The sequence below is a fragment of the Orycteropus afer genome, unplaced genomic scaffold (assembly GCF_000298275.1).
Source record: "Orycteropus afer afer isolate SDZICR_OR568_19922 unplaced genomic scaffold, OryAfe1.0 scaffold00017, whole genome shotgun sequence".
Taxonomy (NCBI): Eukaryota; Metazoa; Chordata; class Mammalia; order Tubulidentata; family Orycteropodidae; genus Orycteropus; species Orycteropus afer.
In genome coordinates, this window is record NW_006921604.1 from 2,478,266 (window position 1) to 2,497,631 (window position 19,366).

The 19,366-nt window shown below is 41.6% G+C and overlaps 1 protein-coding gene across 1 annotated transcript in view; it reads right to left on the reverse strand.

The window, feature by feature from the left end:
* Nucleotides 1-4,463: 4,463 nt before the first annotated feature.
* The window catches only part of MERTK (MER proto-oncogene, tyrosine kinase), a 180,971-nt gene continuing 166,068 nt past the window's right edge, over nt 4,464-19,366 (reverse strand). The window contains exons 16-19 of the mRNA XM_007959410.2: nt 15,951-16,060; nt 14,542-14,701; nt 12,217-12,353; nt 4,464-4,977 (exon numbers count right to left, since the gene is read on the reverse strand). Of these exons, the coding sequence (XP_007957601.2) occupies nt 4,464-4,977; nt 12,217-12,353; nt 14,542-14,701; nt 15,951-16,060 (921 nt within the window). The remainder of the gene's footprint in view (nt 4,978-12,216; nt 12,354-14,541; nt 14,702-15,950; nt 16,061-19,366) is intronic.

The window sequence follows — 19,366 nt, forward strand, 5'->3', positions numbered from 1 at the left end:
TACCTAGTAATAGGATTGCTGGGTCAAATGGTATCTCCAATTCCAACTTTCTAAGGAATCACCATACTGCTTTTCACAGTGGTTGTATCACTTCACAGTCACACAAGCAGTGTATGAGAGTCCCAATCTCTCCACATCCCCAGCAGCATTTGTTATTTTCTGTCTCATTGAACCTTGCCATCAGTGCTAGGGTAAGACGGTATATCTCATTGTTGTTTTGATTTACATCTCTCTGATGGCCAATGATTGTGAGCATCTTTTCATGTATTAGCTGACCACCTGAATATCCTCCTAGGTGAAGTGTCTATTCATGTCTTCTTCCCATTTTTCAATTGGATTGTTAATTCCTTTGGTGTTGAGGTGTTGGAGTTTTCCATCAATCTTAGAGATAAATCCCTTGCCAGATATGTAATTATCAGCAAATATGAATTTGTTGCTGTCATTTTTGTCATGTGGTTTTTTCATTGTGTCGATTTCTTTGTTCCATATAATTTTCTATGCTGAGCTTGTTTTGTTTATGAATCATGTTATCACTTCCTTCACTCCTTCACTGCTATTGTTTTAGTATTTGCTGACTATTTATGCTGGTCCCCTTTTTTATTTTGATGTGAAGGTTTATCATTTTTCTTTGAGGCTACCCTGTGATTTATAGTTTTCTTCTCAAGTTTAGAACAGTCTGTTCAATCTTGTAATTTTCTGGACATCCCTACCATGTAGAAGTTCTGTAATGACTCAGATTTTTTTCTCTCTTTCTGGTTTGTAGTTGTCCTCATTTGTTGGTTGGAGTCTCTGGTTCCTTGTTTACAATCTTGTAGGCATATTTACTTTGGATACTTCCATAGCTGGGTTGGTTTCTGGGTTATATCATCATGTGTGTTAATGGTCAGTTGTTGTTGGCTGTTGTTGCTTCTCTATCCTGTTGGTCTTGTCAGAGTAGCGGACAGTCTGCAGCTCCCACGTCTCTGTACTCAGTTTTCATTCAGGTTTTTCCACTAGTTGGTGCCTAATCCACTTCTGTATAGTTCCTTTCAGAGCTCAGGGCTCCAGGATTATCTTCTGTATCTTTGTCAATTGGTTTTTCTTTTCTTTGTTAAAGAGGGTCTGTGTCACTTGTCTGCCTATTCCTCCATGTTACCAGAAGTCTTTTCTCAATGAATTATTCATTATATATATTTTACACTGTAGTCATATATATAACTAAAATTAGAAATATAGAACACAACAGAAGGCAGACACAGAGTGGTCCCAACAGATCTACCGACTCAGGACCATAGTGTTGGGGGACACCAGACTCAATCGGCACAACAAAATACATAAAAATCTTGTTCCACCACCTACATTGGTGAGTAGCAACTGGGTCTTAAAAACTTTTGAGTGGTCATCTAAGATGCAGCTAATGGTCTCCTATCATTGGAAGTGAAGAAGAAGGCAAAAAACCAAGGGCATTTGGAAACAATCAGCCCTAGGACATGATGGCCCTTGAAACCAGAAGAAGTAGATGGTGCGTGCCTGGCTACCAATGCCAACCACTTGGGAAGAAATCAAAACTGGAGATCCTGGATAGAGTGGGAGGAAAAACGTGAAACAAATTCCAAAAACACAATAATGACCAGAATTACTAGTCGGATGGAGTCTGGTAGAACCTCCTGTATGATGGCCCTGGGATACACTTCGGGCCTGGAATAAAACTCACTCCCAAGGGCTGGTCTCAGCCCAGTAGTAAATAAGACATACACGCAGACCACTCAATCCAGGGTGACACACCCACATACTCTATGGAGATACATCCCTTGGAGCAATCAGTTGCAGGGCACCAGAGGGGCAACATTCACATGGAGGAAATGCAGGACACACAGGAAAAAAAAAGAAAGAAATATAGAACACAAAGTATATTAGTTTAGCTATTTAATATTAAATTCATATAAAACTTCCAAATAACTTTTTCATTTTTTGTAATGCTTATTTAGCTGCTAACTGAAAAGTGGGAAGTCCGAACCCACTAGCTTCTCCGCAGGAGGAAGATGTGGCAGTCTGCTTCTGTAACGATTCACAACCTTGGAAAGCCCATAAGGCAGTTCTACTTTGTCCTAAGAGGTTTCTGTGAGTGGGAGTCACCACTACAGCAATGGGTTTGGTTTTTATTTAGCTTACGAGTCCCTGGGTACATACAGTTAATGTGCTTGGCTGCTAACCAAAAGATTGGAAGTTCAAGTTCACCCACTGAAAAATTAGCCATTGCAAACCCTATGGAGCACAGTTCTATTCTGACACACATGGGGTCACAATGAGTTGGAATCAACTTGATGGCAACTGATATTTAGCTTAAAACATAAACATACTTTTTTTATATGTTTTTTTTTTTTTTCCCCCCTTGAACTGGCCAAAGTCAATTCCTGATCAAAGCAACCACTTCAGATTCTTGATAATCACCATCAGGAAGAAACTTTGTTTGCATCGTGGGTGGTAAAATTTTTTTTATTGATTTTTAAAATCACCATTCAAATTTTTTCAATAGGAGAAAAATCTTTATAGGCTCTAACACCTTTTTTAAAAAAATTTTCCCCTTTCTTTGACAAAATGTAATGTTGGCATTTTTTTGTAACAATGCTGATTCTTTTCAAACCCTCAGAATTTTTTTTTTTTTTTTGTACGGAGCACTGGTGAAGACAGCGCACAGAGACTGGAGTGCCTGAGCTGGCACAGGATCAGGGCCGGCCTGTGCGGGCCCACCCCTTGGCCCCACATAGATGTTGCTCTTCACAGGCTCTGTTTAGGCGCCCAGGGGCACTGCTCAAGGGTAGAAGCAACAGGCTTAAGGATATCAGTGACCCTGAGGGCTGAGGCACTAATACTTCAAATGATGGGTAGCCTCAGACCACATAAGTCTACTATCCTATCAGAGTGGCTCTGGGCAAGTTAGCTTCTTCCTGCTTCAGTCTGCCCATCTGTGAAATGGAGATAAGAATAGTACCTAGTTGAGGATGAAATGAGTGCCATGCCTGGCACATAGTAAGTGCCTTATGTATCTATTAAATAAAACAAAAAGATCAAGAGGCTCTGGAATAAAGCCCCAAATCACATGCTTAGAAACAGCCAGTCAGATGGCTTGGGTCTGAATTCTGGCTCTATTACTCTCCAGATGTGAGCCATAAGCAGGCTACTTAACATCTCCAAACCTTGCTTCCTGGCTCAGAACATGGTGATGGCACTGGTCTCCATGGTGATGTAAGGATTAAATAGGACAGTTCACATAAAAGGCTTGAAACACAACAAGTATGTGTTCAACAGACAATGGTGAACTAAGCGAGGGGCACAGTGGGCAACTCCTACTTTCATTGTTAACCGTGTGATAAGGATCAGCATTACTATACAATTTCCAAAGTGCAGAAATGAATCCAGTTCTGACCTTCCCACTTCTCTATCCTCATCACCAGCCACTCACATGGCACTTTCTCTCAGCCCTAGCCACCCAGAACTGGGTCAGAGCTCACAAGCTAGACTGACACTATCTTTCAAACCAGTGGTCTATGCAACATTTCCCTGTGCCTAGCCATCTGGAGCTGGGTCAGGACTCCCTTGTGTGGAGGATACCTTCTTTCAAACTGCCAAACAGGCAGATGCCAGACCCTGATGGCTCTCACTGCCCCTATGAGGGAGTGAGTTATCCTCCCAAACAGAAAAGCATGTCACCCATCAGATGTTCCTCTTCAATTTATTTTAAATCTCTCACCTATGTTGGAATTTTTAATCCATTAACATTTTTTCTTACTCATCTTTGGACTATATTTTTTTCTAAAAAGCAATGCTAAGAATGATCAGAGCAATTGAATTGAGGTCTAGGTATTAACTTAATTCCTTTGCAAAGGCACTGAGGCCAATGACTATTGTCCAAGTCTCAAGCATGTACAGTATATTCTCCCTCATTCATATTTTATTATGGAGTCATATAAAAGAATAATCAGTTTTAAAACTTTAAATATTAAATGAATCATTATTATAAAGTAGATGATTAATATGGGAATACCAGATTTTTCAAAAAGACCGGAAGCAAAATACAAAATGGCATTTCATTTTACAAATATCTTATCTTTAATAGTCATAAAAAGAAAAGAACTTTGAGAATTTGACCCTGTACAACTGTTAACACTAAGGATATAGAGATGAGGCTGTAAAAGTTTAAATTTTAAGATCTGTAAGATAAATGAAATAAGTCATCTTTTATTAAAATATAATATTTATCTCTTTCTACCATATACACACAAATTATATATATATATATATGTATATTTTAATAAATATGTATTATGTATTTTTAATGATGACTTACTTGAAACATTCATCTGGTACTTTGAGGCTATGGGGTTTACTTGGCAGGAACACAAATACAAAAATATCAAGTGTACATAGATTCTCCTAAAGCAAAAGGATTTACTGAGTTTTGGAATGTCTTCTCTTAGCTCTCCTCACACCAGGAATTCTGAATTCTCTGAGGAGGTGTCAGCAAACAAAAGTTCATCTGGTGATGTGCTCCCCAATGGCAGTGTGCTACAATGAGACCAAGTGACCCCATTCCTTACAAGTCTGTCCTCCAGTAAAACACCATCCTTTCCAGATGTCACAGTTGTGGGGGTGGCAGAAGCCAGATCTTCCCATTCCTCGCTGCCCCCATTCAGGATATACCTTTCTTCATGAGGTTTGGTCTCATGAACTTCTGCTGTGACCATGCTGACTGCATAGCTGGGAGTGCAAGAAGCAATTATAGAGTCAGGATTGATGTTCATGTCTAGCTGAGCAAAGGGAGGGCCCTCTGCCAGGCCCTCACAGCTCCCCGGCAACTGTGTGTTGATATAAATGACATCTGCTTTGTCCTGAACATCAGGCAAACTTTCTAAGAATTTTTCTAGTTGTAGTCGCAACATTGAAAAGGTGGGTCGGTCCAAGGGATCAGCTCTCCAGCAAGAGTACATTATTTCATACCTAAGTAAAAGAGAGTGAGTTATTGCCTGTCACAGGACCCACCGCATCCAGAGCTCTTAGAGCCATCCACCCCTTTGTTCTAAACCGATCTTTGTTTTTAATACATTTTAATCAGTATTAGTTCCACTTTTAGGAATTTAGTGAGATTTTCTGTGTAGCCTAATATTTAACTTTTGTAAATGCCCCATGGGTATTTGACAAAAAAGTAATGCTCTGTTTCCAGGAATGTGGCAATTATATCTCCCTTTGCATAGGAATATTTAAGGGCCTTTATTTTATATCAGGGGTTGGCAAACTGTGGCCTACGTACCAAAACTGGCCCTCATTCTGTTTTTGTCAATAAAGTTTTATTGGCATACAGCTATATACCTATTCATTTATGTATCTTTTATGGTTGCTTTGGCTATAATGGCAGAGTTGAGTAGTTGCTGCAGAGACCATATGGTCCACAAAGCCACAAATATTTTCTATTTGGCTCTTTACAGAAAGAGTTTGCTGTCTATACTATCAAAGTGGGTTGTCACCAGGAGAGCTGAGTTAGAAGGTCCCAAGAGCTAGAGCTAAGCAGCCTAGGAGTTGGTGGGAGGGTTGGGTGGAGGGAGGAGGATGAAAGGCAGGAGCTTCACTGTGCTAGATATTTTGTGAGTACCACTACATCTAATCTGTCACTTTGTAACAGCAACAACAAAAAGAGTGGGTTGGGGGATGTTACAGAAGGTGCCAAGGCTACATGGGCAGCAGGGAGTAGCGTGGGGACCAGACGCAAGTTGGACAACTCTTAAGCCTAGTGCTCTCCATGACCCTCTGCTGTATTTCTATAGGGGATTGCTCTCTTCTTGGTGGTTTCTTCATTCCCAGTGTCCAATATAATTAAGAATTGCAATAGAGGAATTTTTTAAATGAGTATAATAAATGTAGAGAGATGACTAAATTGGGAAATACTAGACTGAGATGAGGGAGCTCTGGTAGCATAGTGCCTAAGGCACTTGACTGCTAACCAGAAGGCTAGCAGTTCAAACTCACCAGCCACTCCTCGGAAGGAAGATGGGGCAATCTACTTCTGTAGTGATACTGCCTCGGAAACCCAAGGAGGGGTCACTATGAGTCAGGTCTGACTCGATGGCACATAACAACAACAACAACAAGACTGAGATGAAGAGTGAATTATAGCATCACTTCATTTTGATCCTTTCCTGTTTTGAGACATTGATATTCATGTCACTGGAGAAGAATTATGACCCCAATTTAAATAATCTGACACATAGTAGATCATTGGTATCTTGTAAACATAAATGTGAAATTTCCATATTTATATTTAATTGCATCATGTAGATCCTTTGGCTAGTTCTACAAAGGCATAATACTTTATACACAATGTACTGACTGATCTCATTTCATGAAGGCATATAATCATTTCATTTGTCTACTTTTTTGCCCTTTATCAACACTTGCACATGCTTGCTTCCAGAAGGCAGAGACTTACAAAGCATTATGCATATGAGATTAGTCACAAACACCAGACACTGAGATGGTGGTGGGGCACATTTCCCAGACTGCCCGTCCTGATCCACACCTGTACTTCAGACACAGAGACTTTCATTTTAGTCTCTTTTTTTAACCTCCATTAGATGGTCAGTTAGATCTGGCAAGTAATTTTTGTTTTTCTTTCTGAGGTTTCATGGCATATATCCAATTTCATGATTTTTTTTTTTTTTTTTTTTAAAGTCCACAAAGCCTTGATTGTTTGTAGTCTGTGATGAACTTTAGGGAGTCTGTCCTTAGGGACATAATCTCCTTTTTATTATTTCATCAAGGCACTGTGCTATTTGTTTTCATTTATTCCATGTCTTGGTAGTAAGTGTTTAAATAATCGTCCCCCCCACCAAACAGAACAGTAGTAATGTCATTTTAAAACCTATTTTTCTTTTATTTTCAATACATTATAAAATACACATATGACATTTCATGGCACAGTGAGGATGTATACTGTGTAACCCTCTCTCATGAAAGGGTAATTTCATAGTAGTGGATGGAGGAGAATAAGAGGCCCTGTGCCTGATGAGTGTGTGTGTGTGTGTGTGTGTGAGGGGCTGTGATGTTTAGTGATTTAAATTTTATGGATGGAAAAAAAATAAGTTTAGTAGTTGCCTGCATAAATGGTCATTTTTGTTTTTCTCAATAGATTTCCTAAACAATGCCGTCACAAACATTGCTGAATGTGCCTTCTACCCATAGCTGTCAAGCCCCTGCTTTGTTCCTGACTCTAAGGGTGGCTGAGGGCAGGGCTTCAACTCTGCTCAGAGAAAGGACACTCACCTCCCTCAGCTGTGCTCCTGTCTCTACAGTGCTAAGCCAGGACATAATTCTAGCTCTGCTATTTGGCCAATTGTGACTCCCATCCCTTTCCTTCCTGAGGTCTGGATTACCTCAAATGGAAATGAAGCAATGGACCAGCAGGATTTCTGGGAGGGAAAAGGTGATATGAGCTGGGTTACTCAGAGGGAGCTCTGGTAGCATAGTGGCTAAGGCACTTGCCTGCTAACCAGACGGCTGGCGGTTCAAACCCACCAGCCACTCCTCGGAAGGAAGGTTGGGCAATCCTACTTCCGTAGTGATACTGCCTCGGAAACCCAAGGAGGGGTCGCTATGAGTTGGGTTTGATTCGACGGCACATAACAACAACAATAACAACTCAGAGGCGAGGAGCAGCAGACACAAATGCAGGCCAGCTCAGTGCCTTGCTATCATTCCAGGGCCTGAATATCACAATGATGCAAAGCTCAGGTTCAGTGGGGAAGGGGAAGGGGGAGAGGAGGGATAGTCAGGTATATGAAGATTAGTGGGTGGTGTTCTGATAGATGGCAGATGATCCCTGGAGCTATCCCGGGGAGAAGCCTCTAATTCTAAGTGGCTATCACAGATAGAACATTATCAGCCTGTGCTGGCAGTGTGTGGGGCTGTTGTGTCTTGACCATTTACCCCGCACAGAAGCTTCGTGAGGGACAAAGTATAGTCTCACTTACAGATGGAGCAACTGAGGCTTGGAGAAGAGAGTGACCTAAGTCACACAGTCCTTGTCCATCTGACACCATGACCTCTGATATGGATTGAACTGTATTCTCCTAAAATATGTGTTAGAATATACGGATATGATTCTATTTGGGAATAGGATTCTTTGTTATGTTAATGAGGCTGTAATAGTGTGGGTATGTCTTAAACCTAATTACTTTTGAGATAGAAAAAGCAGATTAGGCAAAGAAGCAAGAAAGCACAGCTGGGGGTGGGGGGAGATGACACAGATGCCACGCCACATGAAGACTGCCAAGGAACCAAACAACAGAAGCTGAAAAGAGTCAAGGACCTTCCTCCAGAGCCAACAAAGAGAAAAAGCCTTCCACTAGAGGCAGTGCCCTCTTTTCAGCCTTCTGGCCTCCAAACTGTGAAAAAACTAAATGGTAGAGCCATCTATCTGTGGTATTTCTGTTATAGCATACTAGGAAACTAAAAGACAACCTCTATTTCCTTCACTAAAAATATTTATCAACAATACTTACTGTTACTACTTGATAGCCATCATGTTAATAAATACTTGCTTGCTCAATCAGAACCACCTCATCACACAGGTACTACTATCCTCATTTTATTAATGAGTAACCTGAGAGGATAATACTTTGCCCAAGGACAAGGGTGAAGCCATGACTCAAACCAAGGGCTATTTAGCACCACTGCCCATTTTCTTAGCCACTGAGCTACCCTGCCTGCCATGGGTCATATCCTCCTGGATTTGGTTTTCACTCTATGAGCAATGGGGAAAAAAGCCCTGGTGGTTCAAGTGGTTAAGGACTTGACTGTTAACCAAAAAGTCAGTAGCTGGAACCCACCAGCTCTCCAGGGGAGAAAGATATGGCAGTCTGCTTCTGTAAAGATTACAGCCTTGGAAACTGTATGGGGCAACTCCACTCTATTTTACAGGGTTATTATGAGTCAGAAGCAATGGGGAACCAGTGAAAGATTATTTTCAGGTGCACTGTATCAGCAGATTATAATTCTATAAAGGTTGCTACCCAAAGGATATATGGAAAGCCTGGGAGTGAGGAGAAAAACAAGCCAGGAGGCAACAGGAACAGTTATAACAGCCTGCAATATTCTAGCAGGAAATAATGCAGGCCCTAACCTGTCCACTCACTTATTTACACAGGAGTGTCATTTTATCAGACGTGATGAGGAAGTGGGAGCAGATAACCTCTGGCCACACCCAGCCCTGGGCTTCTGTGATTTCACAGTGTTAAGTGAAGGGTAGGTGGACTCCAAAGGACAACTGCTGCTGATGGGGCCCAGTGGAACAAAGATAGGACAAGGTGGCTCCCATCTGTTATGCTGGAGGATGAGGTGAGTGATTGCTGATGCCATGAACCACAGTGATCAACTGGTGTGTGTGAGGGGGCTTGAGTGGTGTAGCAAGGTAGTCAGGATGAGCAAAGCTGAGAAAATGTTCCCTGGGAGGCAAAGGCAGGGGAGAGGCAGAGGAGCATTCCATAGAGCTGCCTCTCTGAACAATGGGCAAGAGATGTACCACCTGGTCATTCAGAGGTGGGGCTGATACATGAGAAGTGGTGGCCCTCAGAGGGGGAGGACCAGAGAGCAGGTCATACAGGGCCTGCTCTTTACAACATTATATTTCTTAGCATTGACTTTTTAAAGAGGTGAAATTAAAGGTGCAAACTCATCTCAACTAAGTTTAGATGAGAAGCTCAGAAATATCTATTTCATTTTTTAAAAAAATGCTTCACAAAGAGATCCACAGAGGCCTCTCTGGTGGACACCACTCTTTACCAGTATCCAGAGGCTAGAGGAGACTTGAGAAGAAGGATGGGCTCACCAGGGCCCAAGACCAGTCAGCAGGTCACAGCAAGCTCTTCAAGTCTGGGTGCAGTGGTCAGCTGGATACGCGGGGACCACAGATCTGTCTGCTTCTGCCCCAATTCCCCAGCCTGTGGTCACAGTGTGGGCTGACTCTGCCACTCTTTCACCTAAACAGTCTCATGGAAAGCCGACTCAGCATTCCCCAGCATTCCTGTGTTGGCTCTATGTGCAACATCTAAAAACCACAATGTGACACAGCTTAGACCTTGCTAAGACCCAAGATAATCACTCTAAACATCAACTTCTTTGGCACAGAGAAGAAGCCAAGAGAGAAATAGCAACGAGACTCTTTCATTCAACATTGTCTGATTGAAATGTCTCTTCATTTTAAGAAGCAAAGAAACTTTAGGCCCTTAATTATGATTTCATGATATTTTTAAAAGGGCTTACTTTTGTTTTTAATATTACACAGTGACCACAACAATAACAACCACTGCAACTACCACCAAGCAGGGAAAATCTCTGATTAAATGGCTGTCTTCTGTTTGGCTTGGAAGGGACTGAGGAGGCCTGTGGGCAAAGCTATTCCAGGCCTCTCTTACCTGTGTAAGGAACATGGACTCCAGCTTGGGGGTTCCTGCATGTGCTCACATGTGCTAGTACCCAGACATGGCTTTTCAAGACAAGCTCAAGGTCCTGAAACATTCTTGTTAAATTTGGTATAAATGCCCCTCTCCAAGTCCATCACCCCTGTGTACACAAGGAGAAGACTTGTATATCAGGAAGATCCAAATCACCAAGCTAAAGGCAGCACGTGAAGGTTAATTCTATGTGCCATCTTGACAAGGCTATGATTCTCTTGGTTTGGCAGATATTGGACTGACTGCTCTTCTATTATATAATAGAATATAATCACTTCTGTGGGAGATCTAATATAATGCAATCACCTTCACAAGGAGATCTGATTCCTTTATGAGGAAATCTAATATACATAGCCAATCAATTGATGGAGGAGCTTCCTTGGGGGTCTGGCTTGCCCATATAAATGGATATTCCAGCAAGGCTCACTCTTACTCTGGATCCTGCATCCAACATGTCATCATCTGACCTTCGGTTTTTGGAACATAAGGCAGCAAACTTCCACCTGATGTGCAGATATTGGGATTCGCCAGCTCCTGTAGCCCCATGAGCCAGGAGCCTGCTGATTTTGAGTTTGTCAGCTCTGCAACCAAGTGAGTCAGGAAAAGCCTCCAGACTGATACCTGGCCCATGGATTTGGGACTTGCCAGCCTCAACAACTGCATGAGCCATTTCCTTGAATGAAACCCCTCCATATATTTTACATATATACATTTTATTAGTTTTGCTCCTCTAGAGAGTGCAGCCTAAGACATTGCACCACCAAAATTATTTTAAAAAGGCCAGCAAGGTACTTGGGGGAGATCAATTTGTAATGGGCCATTCATAATTGACCATTATGTGAACATGTACAGGTTGAGCATTCCACAGACACTTTCTTATTTAACCCTCACAACAACTCTGAAAAATCTGCAACTATACACTTCTTTTTTCATGGCTGAAGACCCTGAGGCAAAGAGAAGTAAATCAGTTGCCATGGCCACATACAAAGCAAGTTAGGAGTCAGAGGCTGACCTGTTGACTCCAAGGCCCTGGCGTCTTCCCATATCACTCTGTCTTACAGCACAGAGCCTGGCAGGACAGGATTTGCACTGTGGTCTTGCTTATGCTGGAATTGGTGACTCATGGGCAGTGTTTTAAAATACAAATTTCTGGCCCTAATTTGTACCAACAGAATCGCAACCTCCATGTACAAAGGCAAGGAATCACATTGTCAGAATATTCCCCAAGTGATTCTAAGAACTAGCCTGATTTCAAAGCCACTGGCTTAGATTTCATAATTTCCAGTTTAAGGATATTACCATGATTGGTTAGTTTGACATGCTATGTAGGAAAGAGAAGAATAACTACCGAAAGGAGGAAGTTGAAGCATTCAAGTCTTTTATGCATTATAAAGTAAATATCTATATATGGATACATTTCTTAGTGGTGTAAAGAACTTAAAAGCACAGGTTTTGGCCTTGTCTTCACAGAACCTTTCTATTGAAGCTGAGACCAGAGGTACAGCTTCCTTTCAGATGAGCAGGGCCACAGATGATGTGCCCACCGTATCTCCCAGACCAGAAAAGGCCACGGCCTGTCATGTCTCCATGTGCCAACTTCTGCACCTGTTCACCTGGCTAACCTTCGCTCACCAGCAGGCCTCCTCACCCCACCCCCATGGCTGTGCATCCCAGGTCTCAGCAGAGCTAACTGCCTGACCTGGCCAAGTGCTCAGGGATGGAGAAGCTCACTCACAGTTCATCCAGACAGTCCTCTGGCTGCGTCAGCCGGTGGCCATGGAGAAGATAGTCATAAATTTCATGGTTCTGGACTCCGGGATAGGGAGTCATCCCCCGTGTCGCTATTTCCCACATGGTCACGCCAAATGCCCACTGAGAACAAAGCAACAAGAAGTTAGGATGCAAGTCTTTCCAGAAAGGCTGAATGGACTTTTTCATTGGAAAAGGTCATTTCCTAAAGGCCCTGTAGATTGTGCACAAAGCTGGTAATTATGTCCAAGGCACGTCATTTTTATATGGCCTTTCTTGCCATGGTCTTGTAACTCCCACCAAATGATTAGGTGGGATTATGCAAATAAGGTGCTTGTGCCCCACTGAGGGGATTAGACACCTTACTAATAACGCAAATATGGTGATGGCACCCTTGTGGGACTGGGACTATGCAAATAAGGTATATGGGACCCTAACAAGGGGATTGGTAAGTTTTACCATCCCACCAGCCTTAAAAATGAGCCATTCCACAGGAGTGCCTGGAAGGATGGACACTGGGAAAAGGTAACTATGGGAAGGAATCGGAAGGGGAGCTGTTGCATTGTGGTAAACTGTGGTCAATGTCATGAGACAAAGTGTATGTGAACTGCTGTATGGAAAGTGAATTTGCTCTGTAAATCTTCACCCAAATCACAATTAAAAAAAAAAAAAAAAAGCCATTCCAGAAGTTGACAGAGGTGGGACTTCACTACTACTAAGAAAGGAGAGCTGTAACACCAGAGAAGGCCTAAGACAGGGAGAAGTGGTGGCAAGCACAGCAGAGAACTGCTGCAGCAGAACCAGGAGACAGTGTAGTGGGCTTGCCAACCCAGAGCAAGAAAGCTGAATGCCTTCCTCCAAGAGGCTTGCTGGTGGAGTGGGGTGTATCCTGGCACTTAGTGGAGGAGCTGGGTTTGCCAACCCATGGACTTAGAGAGCCGAGCACTTTCACGCCAATATTATTGATGGAGTGGGGTGCCTCTGGGTACTTATCATTGGAACTAAAGAGCTTTGTAACAGTTGTCCGAGAAGGCCCCGAGCAGAGCCTAGCAGCAGACGTAGAGGCTGTTCTGATCAAAGGTCTACAATCTGAGTCATTCCTGATACCGAATTATAACCTGTTACTTTCCTAATAAACTCCATAATCTTGAGTATTGCCTGAGTTCATCGTGGCTATTGCAACACATTATCGAACCCAACAGAAAAGTATAAAGTGACATCTGTGGGAGGGATGGCTGTGTCAGAATTGGTAAAAAAAAGTTGGAGAGAGGAGGTATGTCTGACCTCTGCCTCATAAGAATCAGCCTTGGGTTACTGATCTTGATTCTCCTTCCCCCTTGTGAAGTTAGAGGAGGTCAGATGCACCCACCATGCTATTTTTACAGTTTCCCATTTCACTAAAGCTGTTTTGGGAAATTTGACAAAGGCAGACATAATAGCCACACCTCACATAAATCCTCTGCTTAATGCTCGGCTCCAATGTTGTTCTGAAGTGTTTTCTTTTCCCAATCTCTGGTCAAGGATAGAATTATTCAGCATTTTGTATATAGCATTTTGGTTCCAAAGAGCCATTGGATAAAGTCATTCAATTCAATATAAATCTGAAATATCTTAGTTGCAGGCAGTAAATCACTATATTGTAGTAAAGAAAATGGGGATAAATTAAGGCCTCATGCAAAGCACAGATCTTCTGAATGTCAGAATGATTTATCAGAATGTAGTGGCCCTAGTGGCACAGTGGTTAAATGCTTGGCTACTAGCCTAAAGGTTGGCACTTCAAATCCACCAACTGTCCCATGGGAGAATGATGTGGCAGTCTGCTTCTGCAAAAATTACAGCCTTGGAAACTTTATGGTGCAGTTCTACTCTGTCCTGTAGGTCACTATGAATCAGATCTGACTCAATGGCAGTGGGTTTTGTTTTTGTTTCTTTTAGTGTTCCACTTGAATTAAAGTACCTGACCCTGGGTGTGTACAAAGTGATTACTGCACTTGGCTGCTAACCAAAAGGTTGGAGTCCACTCAGAAGTCCCTTGGAAGAAAAGCCTAGTGACCTACTTCTTGAAAAATCATCTATTGAAAACATTATGGAGCACAGTTCTACTCTGACACACATGGAAATTGCTGAGAGTCAGAATTGACTTGACAGCAACAGGTTTTGGTTGGTTTTTTAGCCATAAGTAAAAGGGAGGTCTGAGCATGTTCCTCAATCCTCAGTTTATTAAAGAATAAAATAAAAGACATTTTATTGTTAACCCCAAGTTAAGTCACTTCTTTTCAGTGTGGCACTCTGATCAAAACTGTATACGTACCACGTCACTTTTACTTGTGTAGATTCGATCTGCAAGACTCTCTATGGCGATCCATTTCACAGGCATCTTGGCGATGCGGCCTTGGCGGTAGTAATCACCACTGTAAATCTTCTTGGAAAGACCAAAGTCTGCGACACACACAGTCATGTCATCTCTCAACCTACAAAGGGCAAGTTCATGTTCTCAGTGACCTCAGAGACAAATCCTTATATCTCATGGCTGCTTTAGATGCACCCAAAACCATTCATGATCAGTGATCACAAGAAGATATAGAATGGCCTATATCATCAGGCACGGTGACTAATGCATCCCTGTTTGTCAACAATGACTCAGTTTCAAAACTTTCAAAACTGAGGTTTCCCTATGTCCTAGGAAACCTAAATCCTGGGCAAACTGGACACTTGGTCACCCTACCTGGAGGGAAAAACATGAAGGAAATATTAGGGGCAAAAGGTTTTCAGGATTCTCCCACCCTGTTTGAAAAATTATATAAATAAAAAACAAAACAAAAATTCCTTCTGGGTTTTTTAAAAATGAGATAGGAGGGGCAAGAGTCAGGTTATAGGTGTGTTGGGAGGAGTGAGGGGTCAGGCCAATTGTCATATCTCCAACCAGGGAAAAACAAATAACAATAATACATTTAAAAAAAAGCACTCCCTCTTCTTGCAATGTTGTTGTTGTTGTTATTTGCCATTGAGTCAGACCAACTCATAGAGACCTTGGGTTTCTGAGGTGGTATCACTATGGAAGTAGATTGCCCAACCTTCCTTTGGAGGAGTGGCTGGTAGGTTTGAACTTAGGCACTATGCTACCAGAGCTCCTCTTCTTGCAATACCAAACTTAAGAACAAGAAATATCTATTAACTTAGAAGATTTATAGCAGATAATGGCTCTGTTGAAGTAGGCTGAAGAAATGGAGAGAGTTTAAGTCCAAAGTTATTGGATAACCCCTTGTCTCTCTGCTGTGAAAGGAAAACTCCCATTTACTCAAAATGTACAACTTCTTCAGAAGGAAGGGTCAGGAAAACTTAGGGACAAAACTTTCACTGTTTTCATTACAGTCTCCATGATTAGCTGACTCAATTGTAATTCTGGATCCCAAGGAAGCTGATGGCAGTAGTGAAAGATCACACCTAGTATTCTTAGGTGGGTGAAGGTGTGAAAAACAGGAAAACGTTTCAGAAGCCAATCAAACTCACAAAGACTGAGGCAGTGAGACCCCCAAGCAAAAATTCATTCATATATCAGGGCTATAGAAATTCCACCTCCAGAGCCAGCTCCACATTCCCCTCACAAAGCTAGCTCTCTTCCATATTTTTAATACTAATAGGCCATCCTTTACCCCCTTATTCCCCAGAAAGATCAAACACCATAAAGTTCAACCCTCCCAGGATGGGCCAAGATCTTACATGCAGTTTCGAGCAGCTAAGTCTCGATGAAGAAAATTTCTGTTGCTCAGATACTCCATTCCCAGGGCAATATCCACCATGAACTTCAGCAGTGTCTGGAGAGGAATGTGCTGGCGCAAGAAAGAAGAAACACTACTTTTAGAAAGGAAAACCCATCAAGTTACTTACCTCTGAGGGGAGATGGGGTTTTTATTTCTTAAAGGTGCAGCACTGAAATAAGAAAACAAACCTTTCATATTTCCATATTACTAATCACAAACAAGGAGCTCTGGTAGCATAGTGGCTAAAGCACTTGACTGCTAACCAGAAGGCTGGCGGTTCAAACCCACCAGCCACTCCTCGGAAGGAAGGTTGGGCAATCCTACTTCCGTAGTGATACTGCCTCGGAAACCCAAGGAGGGGTCGCTATGAGTCGGGGCCGACTCGATGGCACATAACAACAACAACAACAACAATCACAAACAGGAGCTCTGGTGACACAGTGATTAAGTCCTTGGCTGCTAACCAAGAGGTTGGTGGTTTGAGGGAGAAAAGACCTGGTAATCTGCTCCAAATAAAATTATAGCCTAGGAACCCTATGGGACAGTTCTACTCTGTCTTATAAGGTCACTATGAGTTGAAATCAACTCATAGCAGCATACAGTAACAACAACAAAAGCACAAATTAGTCTTGGAAGAAATATAACCAGAGTGCCCCTTAGAAGCAAGGGTGGCAAGATTTTGACTTGCTTAGTTTGGACACATAATCAGGAAAGGTCAGTGAAAACCAGGGAGACCCTCAATGGGATAGATTGACACAATAACCACAAAAATGGGCTTCCAATGAGCATGAAGGGGGCACAGACCCAGGCAACATTTTATTCTCTTATACATAAGGTAGCCATGAATCACAGTCAACTCAACCTCAACCAACAATAATATATATAAAAAAGCTTTAAAACAGAAACCTAGGGGGGGAAAAAAAAAACCCAAATAAACAAAAACCCAAGCCTAATACTTCTTGGCAAATAAAAATTCTTTTCTCTTCATCTTTAAAAGTATTTATGGTGAGTAACATTCTGTTTGTGTGTGTGTCTGTTTTTCATATGTTATGAAGTCAAATGTGATTCCTTGCATCCATCTGAATGGATATGGGAACAGAACACTGAGAAAGGTGGGGTAGAGTGGGGAGGGGAATTTAATGTTTTGGAGGCAAAAAGCCCTAGTAAGAGCTGTTTCCAACTATGCATTCACATATGCTAAACTGTTATCATTTTATTTCGCAATGTTTTGAAAAATATATTTTCCTCTGCTAGACAGAAATTAGTATAGTCTTTGCTCCTACCACACAAGGGAAGTACTGAAAGTATTCAGAAATAATTTTCATTTTTATTTTTCTCTGCCCCCTATCACACAAGCAAAGTACCACAAGTATTCAGAAATAATTTTCATTTTTATTTCTCTGGGTCCCTTCTGTGTGTTTCAGTAGTCTAATGTCTTCTCAGGCATAGATGGCATAGTGCCTCAGGCATTTGTCTTCTCTTTGTTATAAAAATCAAACTAGGTGGGTGTGTTAGAAAACCTGCCGTTAGTATCAACTGTATTCTAAAAACTGTCCAATTCAATGATTATAGAGATGATGACTAAATGAAGAACTCTCTATAGTATCCAAATGTTCTACTACAGTCACAGTTCTAAAGAAATGAATTTATCACAAGTTCCTGGCAGCCATGAACGGGTCTATCCATTGACATGTAGTTCCCAGGGCACGGGGTTTGTCATGGCTTATTCCCCATGAAACATGATTTTTTCAAAATGGTACGCATGAAGACAATGCATTTTTAATGGTTTCTACTTCCAAACTAAGACACATGTCAATCACATATTGCACATATAACAAAATGTATTTAATTATCTTCTACAAGTAGTAGAGAGTTTTTTTTTTTTTTTTTTTTAAATGTAAGCAAATCAGGCATGAAAGCCTTATACCTCTGTTTTGCATATATGGTGCTTTGGTTTCCTAGGATTAACATGCTTGACTGCTAAACAAAAGGTTGAAGATTAGAGTCCACCCAGAGGTGGCTCAGAAGAAAGACTTGGCTATTATCTCCTTCTGAAAAATCAGCCATTGAAAACCTTATGGAGCACAGTTCTACTCTGACACACATGGGGGTCTCCATAAGCTGGGATCAACTTGATAGGAACTAGTTTTCTATCAAAGTCCATTGTCATTCACAAAAGATGTAACGAGTATCAAGAATTGTTCATTTATGTAATATTCCGACTCATAGCGACCACATAGGGTTTCCAATGAAATAGATTGCCTCATCTTCCTCCCATAGAGCAGTTGGTGGGTTTGAACTACCAACCTTCTGGTTAGCAGCCAAATGCCTTACCCACTGCACCACCAGAACTCCCCCAATAATTCATAGCATAGTAGTAATTAGAAAATAAAACCAAAATCTTTCAAAATAATTGCTATACCATTTCTTCTAAACCATACCTCTTCTTTCCTCACAGCTTAAATATGGTAACTGACTTTCACTCCTTTGACAGGAAGGAGGAAAATTTTAAATATAACAGAAGGTGAAGCTGTTAAGAGTCCACTTATTAGGAGAGTTGGGTTTATCTCCCTCCCTGTTTGTAGATTCCATCTGACAACTTATGACAAACAAGTGTGATGTTTTTCATTCCCATTTGCTGAATTATAAAAGAAGACCAGACCAACTGTGCAACATGGCATTTGAGGACCTTGTAGCAGACACTTTTGATTATCTATTTAATGGCCATTTCCCCTTGCCCATACCAGTAAAAGCTAGATTTTATTCCTTTGCCCACCCATCATCCATGTGATGTCGATAATCCTGCTTGATCTAGGTCAATCCAGGTGGTCCCATTTTCCTTGCCAGTGATTAATTTTTGGGAAAATATGTGACCCAGTTCTGATCTAATCAGAAAGGTTTATTAGCCCTTAAAGAGAGACACATGGACTTTACTTCACCCCATCTACAAAAATTAACTCAAAGTGAATCAACAGCAACGGAATCTTAGATATCGTACTAAAAGCACAATCAAGAAAAGAAAAAAATAGATAAATTATACTTCATTAAAATGTTTGTGCTTTAAAGGACACTATTAAGAAAGTGAATAAACAATTTACAGAATAGGAAAGTGTGATAGTTGGAGCTGTGTGTCAACTTGGCTGGACCACAATTCTGTGTGGTTTGAGCTGTTGTGGTGTGGTTGTTCCCATGATGGGATCAGATGATTATGTTCCGAGTGACCAATCTGTTGAAAGGGAGTTTCCCTAGGAGTGTGGCCTGCTTCTAGTATATCCAAGGACATCCTGGGAAGAGAGACATTCTTCTGTGGATTGGGATTCTGTTGTGCTGCCTACAACTGTCCATGAGTGAACAGTCCACCATTTGGCCTGGAGA